Below are 13,296 nucleotides of genomic sequence, written 5' to 3'. Positions count from 1 at the left end.
TTTCAGAAAAGAAAGAGTTATAAAATTAGCCGGATCTCTGAAGCAGAGACCAAATTTAGAGAGAGGTCTGTTATCTGAACAGTTTCATTGCTATGAATATATCTATATATCTCAGATCCTGATTTCCCACACAGCCCAGAGAACACATGGAACACCTGCATTCACTCTTGCACAGGTATTAACCATAGTTAATATTTAGCATAAACAGGAAGTCAGAGTTCACCATATCTGTAACATTACTATAGAATACTTTCTTCAAAGTTAAAAATGCAATCCTCATTTTTAGGATGCCAGTTACAATTCCACTTTTTTTGGTGAAACAGATGAAAGGGACCAAGAACTGAAAAGTGACAGCAAAAGGACTAGTACTGAAGCTTGCCTGGTGATTGAGGAATTAAACCTAGAGACTACCTTTCAGGAGGGTTATTGTTTCCCCCACCCACCCCTATTTTATGTTCTAAATTTAAGGACAAAGTACCAAAATGTGTCTTGACAAGTCCTTCAGTGTTACAAACTTTTTCAATAATTGACAAATACATTTCCTTGTCTAGGACATGTAATTCTGAGAAATTAAACCTTAACCAGCCTACTTGTTCAGCTCACATTTACACTTGCTTTGTTAGCACAGAACTTACAACCATTCATTGCAAGGAAAAAAAAAGCCAGCAGCACCAAATAATTTGCTTACCATTAGTTACCATAGGCATTTTTATTACATTAAAGCTTTAACATTTATCAGAATATCGGGTCAGGGAAGAGAAAGGAGAATAACAAAAAAATAATAAAAAGCAGCCTTGCTGGGAACTAATGTTTAGAAAACTAACCCACAACAGAGTAGGAGCTTCCTGAAGTATTAAGTGTTGTAGCACCTAAGTTATCTGCAGCAGGTCATGATGAATCCTGGTAGTCTCATAACAGCTTTAAGTGTTGTTGAACAGTCCTTCAAAGCAAACACAACAAGAAAAAACAGGCAACCATTTACTTCTGTATTCCCCTCTTCTCCAGAACCATGGCTTTCCAGACAACATCCTGCTAGGACTTCTGAGGTTCTCAGACACTGCAAAGGTCAAGGACCTTCCTGTAAAAAAGGCACACAGCTCTCCAGAATTTCATTTTGCACAGATGATTATGGTTATTTTCACAGACACTATGCCGAAATCTCAATGTTTAAATGATTATGATTTAAGAGGTAGACTCTTCCTGCTGATCACCTCTCACTAACCAGACAATGATTCAAGAATTTCCCAATATGCTGATGATTACAAGTGTGTTGTGGAAGGATTCCCCATATACTTGTCATGTTTATTATCCCCTCCCTAGCCTCCTGCATCTGGCTAGTGGAAATCCAAGTAGCCCAACATGACAATTTTACCTTAGTATCCAAAACAAAAGTTTCAATTGATAAGCCAATAGCGGTAAATAAATAAAACAATAGTTACCACACTATTCATCCCCAACTCCCAGACTATTAGTGGTCACAGTCTGAAAACACCTTAGCTGATCATAATTAAAAGAAAAAGTATACATAAAATCAGCTGTCTTAGACAGCATTTTTATTAAAAATGAATACACAGACACATAGCAGCTTTTACAATAAAAAGTTTTTTAAAAGGCATCAAGTTGTAAGCCAGCCATTCAAAAAAGAGGCTTTGAAATGTTGTCTTCCACAGCATTTTTTGCCCATTTGTCATAAGGGACAGATTACCCAAAGGACAACCTGGGACAGGAACTAATTTCAACTTCAAGCCCTTTTTCTGAATGGTTGATCAAGCATCACCCTCCATAGCAGCATCTGGAGCACACTTCGGTGTTCTTTCAAGTGGCTGGTGTACTTGATCCATCTCTTTAAAAATATTTTAACATTCAATAAAACTATTTCAAATAGAGAGACTCTTCTGTCACATGAAAGCAAGGTTTCCTTTTCAGATTCCATAAAAGCTTATGAACTTCACTGGCAGCATTTCTGTAATGGAGCAGGAGTGAAAACCAGCAGAACAGGCACTTCAGCAAAACTGTTTGTCAACAGTTTCTAAAGTCATATTGATGGTAGTCCAGAAGACAGTTTCTTACTACTTTGTGGTGGTGTAAGGACACCAGTAGGGAAAGGTGAAGTCCTATTTTGCTCAGCCAATATGGCTTGTTTTGCTTGAGCTCTGTCCTGAAAGTACAGGAAAAAGAAAAGAAATCTTTACTTTGGTATGTCTATGCAACAGATCAACATAATTCAGTGTTTCATAACTTGATAGACTGCCCATCTGGAAATGCATTTCTGTTTGTAACCCCCCTAACAGTAACTGATAAATCATATATAGTACAAAATAGTGACTTGTAGTTGTCTTGTAGTACAACTCGAAGAGATCATTATTAACTTTTGGAATCTGATGATTAGCATTAGGTATTCATAAGATATAAACATTCTGGTACCTCCAAGGAAGCAAAATCCAGAAACTGAACAGGACAAACTCTAACTTCTACTACAATTAAAGAACCCAATGAGAAAAACAACCGCAATAGCTAAGATTAACCACAATTTGTTGGACAAGATTTTGATCCTCTGCAAGTTTCTCACTCAAAAAACCACTCTTGCTCAACTGCTTGTCAACTACCACTGTCACACAACATTCCCACAAGATCAGTCTCAAGTGATCAGTCTTTATTTTTCTCTTTCTCATCAGAGAAGACTGGATTATCCGTATTTCCTATAGAGAAGGGTCTAACACATGGTATTTAAAATATCCCAAAGGGTAGAAATATGTTTCTGATTTCCAGGGTAATTATATGACATTTCAGATGAGAGGCTGAAATCACAATCCTCTTTTTAAACTAAATACTGAACAGGTCAGTCCCAAGACAAGTCTCTGTCCCAAGAATTTTGGAACTAGAGTACAACCTTATGCCTTTTATCATCCAAATACACTCAGCATCAATCTGATAATACTTCACTTAAGTTTACTGTATGTTCTAACCAAAGAAGAAACAAGACTTCAGAGATTTCACAGACAGATTTTGTCCCCATCATGATCATCCATACCAGCAAATCAAAGCTGTTTATGTGCGTCTGTATATTGTGCAAATCTTCGGGAGCTATTCCGCTAAAGTGTTTGAGTTTGGAGCTTCCTACTTCCCTCAGAGCCATCGCAAACGGGACCATCCATTTCACACATTCCTCTATCTCACAGAATTCATAGCCTGGAAGACAAGGCACATGCTTATCTGCCTGAAGGAAGACATAATGTTTGTCAGTACATCAGACATAGTTTATAAATGCCAGTACCTGAAACCTTCTGCATCAGCTCAGATGAAGAGAAGTGATACAAAGCAGAAGCTGCAAGTATTCCATATGTATATTCCAAGCAGCCAATATCCAGCACACAGAGATCCAAGAGCTACAAGACAATAGATGTTTAATGAGCGTAGCACAAGAACACTTTTTTCCAGGCGAAGCAGCATTTGAAGGAAATCAGTCTCACCTCTGTTATTTGTACAAATATTTGCTGAGGATATTGTGGCAGCATTACTTCGTAAAGCTCGTTTAAATATGCAACTTGCATGTAAACATTTAGCCACGATACAACTGTCAGTGGATTTAAGTTCCAGTTAAGAGCCTGAAAGAGTAGACATACACAAGACTTCAGTGTCAAGAAAGAGCTCCTAACTTAAACCATGCAACTTTGTATACTCCAGATCAGAAGCTCTAATCCCAGTAGGTTAAGGCGTCTTTGAAACACAGTAATCAAATCCTCTCCTGTACCTCTTCCTGTTGACAGGGTCAGGGATCAAATCATTTTGTTAATACACACAGACTAGAGGATGTTTTGGATCACTTGTCACCTAAAGAAAAGACTTTTCTAATGAATAAGAGCAACTGTACCTCTCAGCACCACATAACATTAAGTGAGGTGCTCTGCTTTTAGTCTGATCATGCTATACATTTTTAAAAACTGAAGTGGAACTAATTCCACTTTTAAATAGTACCTTCATAATGATCAACTCCATACTGATGATTTCATCTTCTGTACAGGCTCCATCTGTAACATAGGCAAACTGGTGCAACTTTGGTGGATAAATTTCCTGGAAGACAGGAGATCATGTATTTAATTTGCGGCACAGGTTGTAACTGGTCTCATCTTAAACTAAAAAAAAAATTTTAAAAAGAAATAAAAAGAACAACCCACCACTGCTTCAACCTTTCAAAAGAGAGCAGGGGAGGGGAAAGAACCACCTCCCATTTCCTAATCCTGATGTTCTCTTCTACCTTTAACAGACACGGAATTTTTGTTCATCATAACCTTTCACTTTGGATGGATCAGTACAACCTGCATTATGTTTGACTACAGCACCACTGTGACTGTATCATAACTGGCATCCAGATTTTTTTAAACATTCTAAAGAAAAGGCCTTTTATCTCTTACTTGAGAACGGCAGACTGAAGAATAGATCTCCTAAATGACTAACAGTAAGAACTTGAAAAGCACTGTGTATTTTAATAGTTCAATTTGTTCCAGTAACTAAAAAATAGCTCAGACTACCATGCAGTAGGTATGCTACTGACAACAGAACTGCAACAAGTAGTCTCTGTATACAGCAGCCAGCTAAAAATTCATTTACCAACAGCAGTTAAAACTTCACATTTATTCTAGCACTGAATTCTCTAATGAGATAAAAGTAGCTAACATCACAATATAACTTTACCCACTCCTAAAAAACCAGGAGTGTTGAAAAGAAAAAAAAGGTCTTTTTTTTCTATCCCCCAGCTGAAAAAGACATAGCAACAAACTCCATAAAATCTGCTGAAACATGTCTAGTGTACAATGAGTGTGCTGTGTGTGCATCCACACTTTTATGTGTGAGTAAAGCTGGAGATACTTACCTCAAGCTTTGCTGCTATGAATAAAGAAGTGACACCAATAAGCTGCAATAGTGTTTTTACAACATCCTGTTGTGTTGCCATAAACCGATCAAAGAAATCTTGTGCTAAGTAAAAAGTTTCTCTATGAAGCTTGTAGGCTTCACAAACCTGGAGAGACAACAGAGATTACAAAGGTCAAGAGCAGTGTTAAAGAGTCAAAACCAGATGCTACAGATGTATTCAAAGAAAAGGAAGAGATAGACATAAAATTCATATTGGCTTTCTGCTTCACTGCTATTGTGAAGTAACATGTTAACTAAGAGCATGAGTTAAACAGTTTCCTTTGATAAAGATGAGTGCCACTACAGAAACTTCCAAGAAAAAAAAACAGATCATAGAGAAAAGCCTTTTAGGAAATGCAAGCACATGTTCCAACTATGTCAGAACATTATTTCCTCATTTTTTGCAAAGATGCATCATTCTAACATCTCAAAAGAGAAAATTCTCACAAGTACTTTAGAATTAAGAGATTGTGCCACCAAGTCATCCAGACAGCAAAAAAGACTCACATAGAGAGGAGGTGTAGCACATTCCACATGTCAAAAATGGATAAAAAGGTTGTGAGATGGATCTGATCTCTAACCTACCCCACCTTCCTTCCTACAGTGACTTTCACAATCATTTGTCCAACTTTTATTTGCAGCATGACCTTAAAAAACTTACAGTATGTTAGGTAAAAATTGATTATTATCCACTATCAATCTAAATGAATAACAGAATATATTGTCAGTTGGCAAACCAACTCAATACATCATATAATCTTTAAGTTTGGTGCAATTTATTGACAAAATTTAAGATGAATACAAGTATCTGGAGCTAAATGCAAAGATCATGAAGTGCACTTGTGACAGTTATTAGTGCACTTCAACAAAAGCACACTTGAAACACTCACAACCACAGGAAAGCTTACCTCCATTAGCCAGTCTAGAAGGATTGTCCTCATTTTAGGCTGTAGCTGAGGGTGCCTTTGCAGATAAAGTTTATCTCTCACATAGGTCTCTTCTTTGTTTATCATGTTTTTCCATACGTCGTCCCTGTTTGCCCAGCTAAGACAGATCAAGGTTTAGTCCTGAATCATCAGACAAGAGGAAGGCAGAGCAGCAGCAGAAAGCAGCACACTTACCCTAGAGCTGGTAATGGGGTGGCTCTGGTTGGAACAACACTCAGATGTACAAAGCGAGAGTAATCAAGGCTAACTGGATCATCATCTTTATCCGGAGTAGGAATTAGCATATGGATATTCTCGTGAATGTTATTCCAGGACATCTAATAAATGAAATAGAAGATTTGACACTGTGCATTTTTAGATACTAATTTTAGTTGTAAGTAGAAGAAAAGACATTGGCATGAAACTATGACAAGCACTATGATTACCTCTTTGAACTGCACAGAATCACAGAACGGTAGAGGCTGCAAAGTCATTTTGTCCAACCCCCCTGCTCCCCCTTGGCTGCAGGGCCACCAAGAGCCAGTTACTCAAAAGCCTTCTGTACATGGTCCTGGGCATCTCCAAGGATGGAGACTCTCCAACTTCTTTGGGCAATCTGTGCCAATGCTTGGTCACCCTCACAGTAAAAAGTGTTCCGTGATGTTCAGAGGGAACCTCCTGTGCTTCAGTTCGTGTCCATCTCCTCTTGTCCCATCACTGAAAAGAGCCCGGCTCCATCTTCTTTACATCCTCCCTTCAAATATTTATATACAATTGATACAGCCTCCATAAGCCTTCTTTTCTCTAGGCTGAACAATCCTAGCTCTCCCAGCCTTCCTTATAGGAAAGGTGCTCTGGTTCCTGACTCATCTTAGTGGACCTTTTCTGGACTCTTCCCAGTATGTTCCAGTCTCTCTTGTACTGTGGAGCTCAGAACTGGACACAGCACTACAGGTGTGGCCTCTCCACTGCTGAGTAGTTGGGTGTTGCTTAGAGTAGAGAAAGTTTGCAACTAAAGCTGAAGAACATTTACCCTGCTCTCCTTTTCAAGGACCACAACTGTTTCATGGAAGAATATCCAAGTCAGAGTCTCCTACTGTCACGCTGCATTTTGTTTTTACAAAAAACATACTTGCCCTCAGTTAAAGAACAAGCAGATGGAACTTTAAGACCCAAATGTGAGGCTGGGATTTCTGGTAAGAAACATGTAGATAGGATGCCTGAATTCACAGTTACATGTAAACCATCTCAGACAGTGAACACAGAAAAACAGTAGTTTATAGAATTTCTTACTTATTCATCTAGCAGTGTTAAAATAAAAGACCAAAGCACTTATGACCCAATTGTTTTCAGAATAAAGAAAGTGCATGTTAAGCAATTGCCACTAAACTATCAAGTTGACAATTTCATATGCAGAATTCTGCTAAGGTCTGCAAACAGACATCCAACTCTTCACCTGTCATGTCCTTTTACTTTCATTTGGACTAAAACTTAAGTTTAGGTTTGCTTTTCCTCCTGCCTAACTCAAACAAGATCTAGTTGTACACGTCACGCAGTTCCCCGGGAAAATACTACTTGTTTTATTTGCAGTAGAATACAAAGCCAGCACCATGTCATCATGCCTAAGCAAATTAAAATCTGGCATTTCTGCTAAACAGTGAGGTCAGCCATTTTGCTGCAAACTGATCTGTTCTGCACCACTAAAAGGACAGAACTCCCTAGCAAGATTTCTAATGTGCTTTTAAAAAATTAAAAAAAAAAAAAAATCAGAAGAATCATTAGGTGCTAACAAGCAAAATACTATATGAAACTTTGCCTCTCACAAAGAAGCTTGCACACCTGATTCTTGCCCTGTCCTTCCTACAAATGACATCACTTTCCAGCAAAATGGCCACCTCCTGCACCAGCTTCAAAACCAGAAACAACTGGCTTTATGAAACCAAAACCACATTTCACAGTTTGCTCACAGCTAAGGCTGCTTTGTACTTTGAGTTACTGACACACAGATCAGTCCTTTTTCTTCTTAGAGTTCTGCATGCAAACCCAGCCATGCCACAATTGAATCTGGGTGGGGGAAGGCAAGAAGAGGGAATAGAATCTCTATATTAAAAATTACAGACTCCTTACAAACAGAAAATTTGAATGAAAGTGTCATATCAGCATTGCTTTAAGTTAATTTTTGTCCTCCCTCCCAACTAGACTTTAGTCACACTTTGTTCTCCAAATTGCACAGCAAGCCCAGCTGCCAACAGCCTTTGCAGAAGTGCTGTCTTATCAGTTAATCAGCAAACCAACAGAAAAGCAGTATATTATATAGTATCTATTTAAAGGTGCCTACTACACCAGCAGCTTATGAAGGACCGGAGATCTGCTCCACAAAGTTCTCAAAGCTGACACCTCACATACCACATACAACAAGTTACTGAAAAGATTTCACCACCCTCAATCTTCTATAACGAAATAGAAGTAAAGGTCAAGAGCTTTTTAGGTGTTATGAGAAGGGGAAAACAAAGTTTTTGACTACATAATGTCACTTCACAAGACAACCAGGGAAAAAATGCTATATGCACAAAAAGTATATAGCTTAGCTAGAGACAAGAAGAAAACTAATGTACAGGGCCCTCAAAAGAAAGAGGCTACTGGGGAGGGTGACAGGAGTCTGAATTAGTGTAGGTGAGGGAACACCATAAGTCTGGCACAGATTCTGGCTGAGGGAACAAGCATTATCAGACTCTTGAGCCTCCAAAGCAGACTTAGCAAGACATTCAATCAAAAGTGAAAAACATGGTACCAAGAAACTGCATTACATCACACTGTAACTGTAAGGAAATAGGAGCCACCACTGAAAAAAAGAAACAATTTAAGATGGGGAGGGTGTGAGGAAACCACAAAGAACTTCCTCTAGGCTTGCACAGAGCCAATTTGAAAGCAGGGACCTGGTAGAAAGCAAAGATGTTACCAAGAGTCTGTGCAGCCTAACAGAGGAAATACCAAAGTCCTGGGCTTATTTCTGAGGCAAACAGGAGCTGAAGTAAGATGCAAGCAAAAAAATCAGTGGGGAAAAGTGTCTCTTCAAGTCTATATGGAGCCCAGCAGGAAAGCCTGGCGACACTCACACTAATATTCCAGATACAGAAACAATTAATCGGAGATACAGGTTGGAGAAATTAAACTGAGCACATGAGAAGGCTCCTCAGGAGAAGGAGCACCAAGAAGGGCAGAAGGTAGGTGACATGAAGTCCATCAGAGCAGTAAAGCCCATACAGCTCTAAACAACAAAGACCTGAGAGTTCAGTAGTAGGTTTTTTTAAAGCTCAAACATTACCAGGCCTCAGTTTTCTGCAGCATGTCACCATTCACTGATACATCAAACATCATAGAAACACATCTTAGGAGCAACCTTCAGAATATAGGACAGACACAAAACAGAGCAGGTCATGACCACTGGGGTCATTGCTTACAGGCCAGGCAGAGCCTTCAGTGAAGAAACCACTGTAAGAACACAAGCTGCTGAGGCACTCGTGTGTCTCAATGTGAGCCAGGAGCCACCAGAAGCAGCTTCCACAGACCCAGGTGAAGGAGGGCAGCAGAAGAGGAAGAGGATGACTCAGAACTGCATTCAAACAGCTAAGTCAGAGGGTTTTCAGCATGAAAATCAAAGGCAGGGGAACAAGAGATGGACAGGCCTGTTTATCTCACCCTAAAAGTAGCACCTTGTAACAGAGACATCTGTATTGATCACTAGGCCACAGCCCTAGTTTGCCCATCAGAAATAGTAAGATGTACAGTTCCAGTCATTTTTCACTCACAGGATGCATTAGTTTGAAGCACAGGGTTTTTCTCTGCCATTGGAAAGGGATTCCAGAATTAATAAACAGGAGAGAGAAGAGTAACTGACATTATTAAGTTGTTCTAATTCTTTCTCAGTTGCACAGGAGCTTCCACTACAATATTGTCCTGACTCAGATTAGGCTCAAGTCAAGCTCTCAGCCTGGGTATTTACATTCTTTATTTGTTTGTCTGAAGACTTGTAAGCTGTTTGTTTGCAGGTTTTGTTTTTTTAAGTTGGATCTTCTAAAGTTAATATACATTAGTCAAAGATATTTTCAAAACAGTTAGGTGGAATATTTTGACAACACTCAGATCAGATTCCGAAAAATATTTAGTGAGAAACTGATCAAAAGTATTTCCTATTACTCCACCTTTACACATGAAAACATTAGTTGGTTTCATCTAAACAAACTAACTTCCAGATTCAATTCTCCACTTTAGATGGAGGTGGCCATGTAAGTTGTATCACAAGTGCACAGACTAATCTAGTTAGATGACTTTTGTTTTACACAGAGCCTTGGAAGTGTATTCATCCACAGAAAGCAGCCAGCATTAATATGAGAATTGCTAGCAGAATTACAGCAGTGCTAGTTCTCTAAAATCAAACACAGAATTTATGCAATATTCTGCTGTCACAGACCTGATGATATAGCCACCCTTCATCACATAAAGGGTAACAGCATCCTAATTAAGAACTCAGGCCTTATGTTCCACAGAAGCAAACTAATGAATTGACTCTGAAGATGTCATAAAGTGGGATGTGACCATGATATTTTGCTTTGTGGATAAACTAGTGTCAGTAAACAATTTATTTAATGTACAAGTCATGTGGTATGGGCTGCAGTGGATTTATAGCTGCTTGCATTTTAGAATTGTCATGTCTCAACAGAATAACTATCGCCCTGGCTATCATACAAGCCTGCTATACTGCTGCTGGAACCGTAAACATATTCTCATTAGTGGTCCATGGCAATTTATATCAGAGAATAGCTTGTGTCACACCATAGACTGAAGAGCTGCTGCTGTGCAGCCAAATGTTAGCTTTTTTAACCAGATCTGTAACAATCTGGCTACTTTGTCACAACAAAAAAACCCCTTCTCTGTGAAGAGAAAGATACACAGACACCTGTATTATTTATGGTTTACAGAATCAAGGGGTCAAATCCCACCAGCATCCTATGGTTAACTCAAAAAATTCCCAAGTAAACATTTTTAATGCCTACCACCTAAATTATATAAATTTTAGCTTACCTATCACTCCTGAAGTATCACTAAATGGCTACCAAGCCAAGGACAAACAAGAAGACAAAATTGGAAATCTTTATCTACTTTCAAAGCAGAAGGTCAATGTATGCAAAACATATTTCAAGTTTCTTTTCACTGTCTTTCAGGAAAAAGGTAAAATTGAGTCCCTCTTGAGATTTTTTCAATGCTACCTTATTATTATGCAATAAATATGCACAAGAAGGCCTTGCTCAGCTCAAACAGAATGAATCTTTTGGTGAAGGAGAAAGCTGTGGTGAAGGACAGGCAGCTCTTCCTTGTCAGAAGTGAGAAATTAGTTTAATATACTGTGCAAAAGAAAAACAGAAGGGAAGGAGAGATCCCCTCATTAAATGCTCACCATTTGAGCCCTGCTTAATATGTTGACTGATAACTAGTGTACGCAGTTGCAACAAGCAGAGGCCATTCCAAACAATGATGCCCATCTGTTATGGTACCACTTCAGTCTTAGAACTTCCAGCTGCCACTTCTGGTTAGATGTGCCACATTATGCACAGCCTCACGTACTAAACGAGTGCAGCCTGCACAGCCCGGTCCTGACTTTTGCAACTTAAGTATCACCCTGTGTGTGCAGTGAGGGGCTGAAGTCTCAGTGACAGTGACTGAGCGAGCCTGTGTGTGCATGCAGACAAAAAAAGGAGGGGAATAAACGAATAAACCTGTTCCAGAACACAGACCACTCTTTTTTATTTACAGTGGGCATCTCAACGTACATGCTTTCAATACCACACACCAACGTGGCATGCAAGACAGATACCAAAAGCATCTCTGTTTTGAAGAGTACAGAAAGCACATAAAGGGAACTAGAGGACACCCCTAAAGGTAGTTTTCACTTCATAACTCAGATAATTCCAAATGTTTTACTGAGAGAACTGGCAATGGTCATTATCAACCTCCACTGCAGGACTGATTTTCACCGGTGACTTTACAGAAATTATCCCTTCATTCTACAGAGAAATGAAGCTTATTTTACCATGCCATTAGCACCTAGTATACACTTCAAAGTTCTAATCAGGAACTTTGTCAGTATAATGACCCCTGTCAGTGAGAGTCTTCCCTCTGCCAGGTGACAAAGTAGAGACATGACTGCAAAGAGAACCATCTCAAGAGATGATTCTGTTTAAGTGCTTAAGTGTCTCCTGTTCACGTGCTTAAGTGTCTCCTGTTTGGCCAGCAAGCTACATGAGCATGACTGTCATTTTGCAACTCTACAGAGAAGTCAGGGCAGAGTAGGCCTAAATGCATAAAAAGACTTCTCTCAAGCGCATCCTTGCAATCCCAGGACATTTAAACACACTTAAGTATTATCACGTTTCAGACCAACACACCAGGCCTTGTCTCTTGCAAAGGCTCCAAAGCAACGTGCATGAACTGAAGTGTTTTGCAGGCTCCATCACCAGGGCCTACAGTCCCCCTTGCCCACTGCTATGCACCATGTGGCAGCTGCATACATGTTTCACCACGCCTGCAATAATAACGAGGCACTGCAAAACAACAACAGGGCTAAATAAGATTACCAGAAGCCAAATCAATTACCTGGTTTGCACACTGCTTTTTTCTAGTCAGCTCCATCTTGGCAATTTCTTCATCGGGATCCTGTAAGAACTACAGAAAGAGGAATATAATTCCCGGAGCACAAACTGCGGGACCAGCAGCTGTTGGTCCCCCAGGGGCACATCCCCGCAGTCCCAGCGCAGCGAACGGCCCCGCACCCCAACAAAAGGCGGCGAGGGCCCGGGCGCAGCCATGGGCAGCGGGCCGGGCCCGCACTCACCGTGGCCACATCAGCTTTTCTCTTGCGGGCTCGCATGGCCCCGTCCCCACCGCCGTCCGCCCTGGCGGGGCCCTTCTCGTCCGCGCCGTCACTGCCGAGAGAGGGGGAGCTGAGCGGCCGCGGAATCCTCGCGGGGGTGCCCGCGGGGCGCTCGGCCCGCAGGGCCCGGCCCGGCACACTCACCTCTGCCGGCGCATGGTGCCCTCCGGGCCCGGCCGGGGCGGGACGCGGCGCCCACAAAGGGCGGCGGAGGCGCGGAACGGGCCGGCCCCGCCGGCTTCCCCCGCCCGCCCGCGCTGCGCTCACTCACCGCCGCGTCGGCCCCTTTCCCGGCCGGAGGAAGCGGGTGCGTCGGCGGGTGGTCGGCGGGTGCGGGGGGTGAGCCGGCGGGGCAGGGCGAGGCGGGAGCGCGGGGCGGGCGGGCTCCGCCGGGCGCCTCCTGCCCCTCACGGCGCGGCCGCTCCGCTCCGTGCGCGCAGCGCGCGCCGCGCCCGGCGGGACATTTAAACGCGCGGCGGCGGCGCGGGGCCGCACCCCCCCCGCGCACGTGGCCCCGCGCGCGGGGACGGG

At 41.5% G+C, this 13,296-nt stretch overlaps 1 protein-coding gene across 4 annotated transcripts; it reads right to left on the bottom strand.

Moving 5' to 3' along the window:
• Positions 1-679: 679 nt before the first annotated feature.
• CCNE1 (cyclin E1) lies at positions 680-13,100 on the bottom strand. Of its 4 annotated transcripts, none has more exons than XM_032701443.1 (11): positions 12,910-13,100; positions 12,727-12,835; positions 12,489-12,557; positions 6,033-6,175; positions 5,820-5,955; positions 4,871-5,017; positions 3,976-4,071; positions 3,471-3,605; positions 3,275-3,386; positions 3,032-3,189; positions 680-2,158 (listed from the first exon to the last, which is right to left on the bottom strand). In XM_032701443.1, the coding sequence occupies exons 1-11, from the start codon at positions 12,921-12,923 to the stop codon at positions 2,036-2,038; spliced, it is 1,242 nt and encodes a 413-aa protein (XP_032557334.1). In that variant the 5' UTR covers positions 12,924-13,100; the 3' UTR covers positions 680-2,035. The 4 variants fall into 4 exon arrangements, with proteins under 4 accessions (XP_032557334.1, XP_032557335.1, XP_032557336.1 ...); XM_032701444.1 differs by having other exon boundaries at positions 12,727-12,817; positions 12,910-13,099; XM_032701445.1 differs by having other exon boundaries at positions 12,727-12,817; positions 13,037-13,054.
• Positions 13,101-13,296: the final 196 nt, after the last annotated feature.

Source organism: Chiroxiphia lanceolata, chromosome 13 (genome assembly GCF_009829145.1).
Source record: "Chiroxiphia lanceolata isolate bChiLan1 chromosome 13, bChiLan1.pri, whole genome shotgun sequence".
NCBI lineage: Eukaryota > Metazoa > Chordata > Aves > Passeriformes > Pipridae > Chiroxiphia > Chiroxiphia lanceolata.
This window is presented reverse-complemented; position numbering and strand designations above follow the sequence as displayed.

What these genes read in the sequence shown, in the direction of transcription:
- CCNE1 (XM_032701443.1), bottom strand. An exon ending in TGGAGTTGATCATTATGAAG is followed by an intron (nt 3,606 to 3,975) that starts GTACTATTTAAA and finishes CTACTCTTTCAG; the next exon opens with GCTCTTAACTGGAACTTAAA. An exon ending in TATTTGTACAAATAACAGAG is followed by an intron (nt 3,387 to 3,470) that starts GTGAGACTGATT and finishes ATTGTCTTGTAG; the next exon opens with CTCTTGGATCTCTGTGTGCT.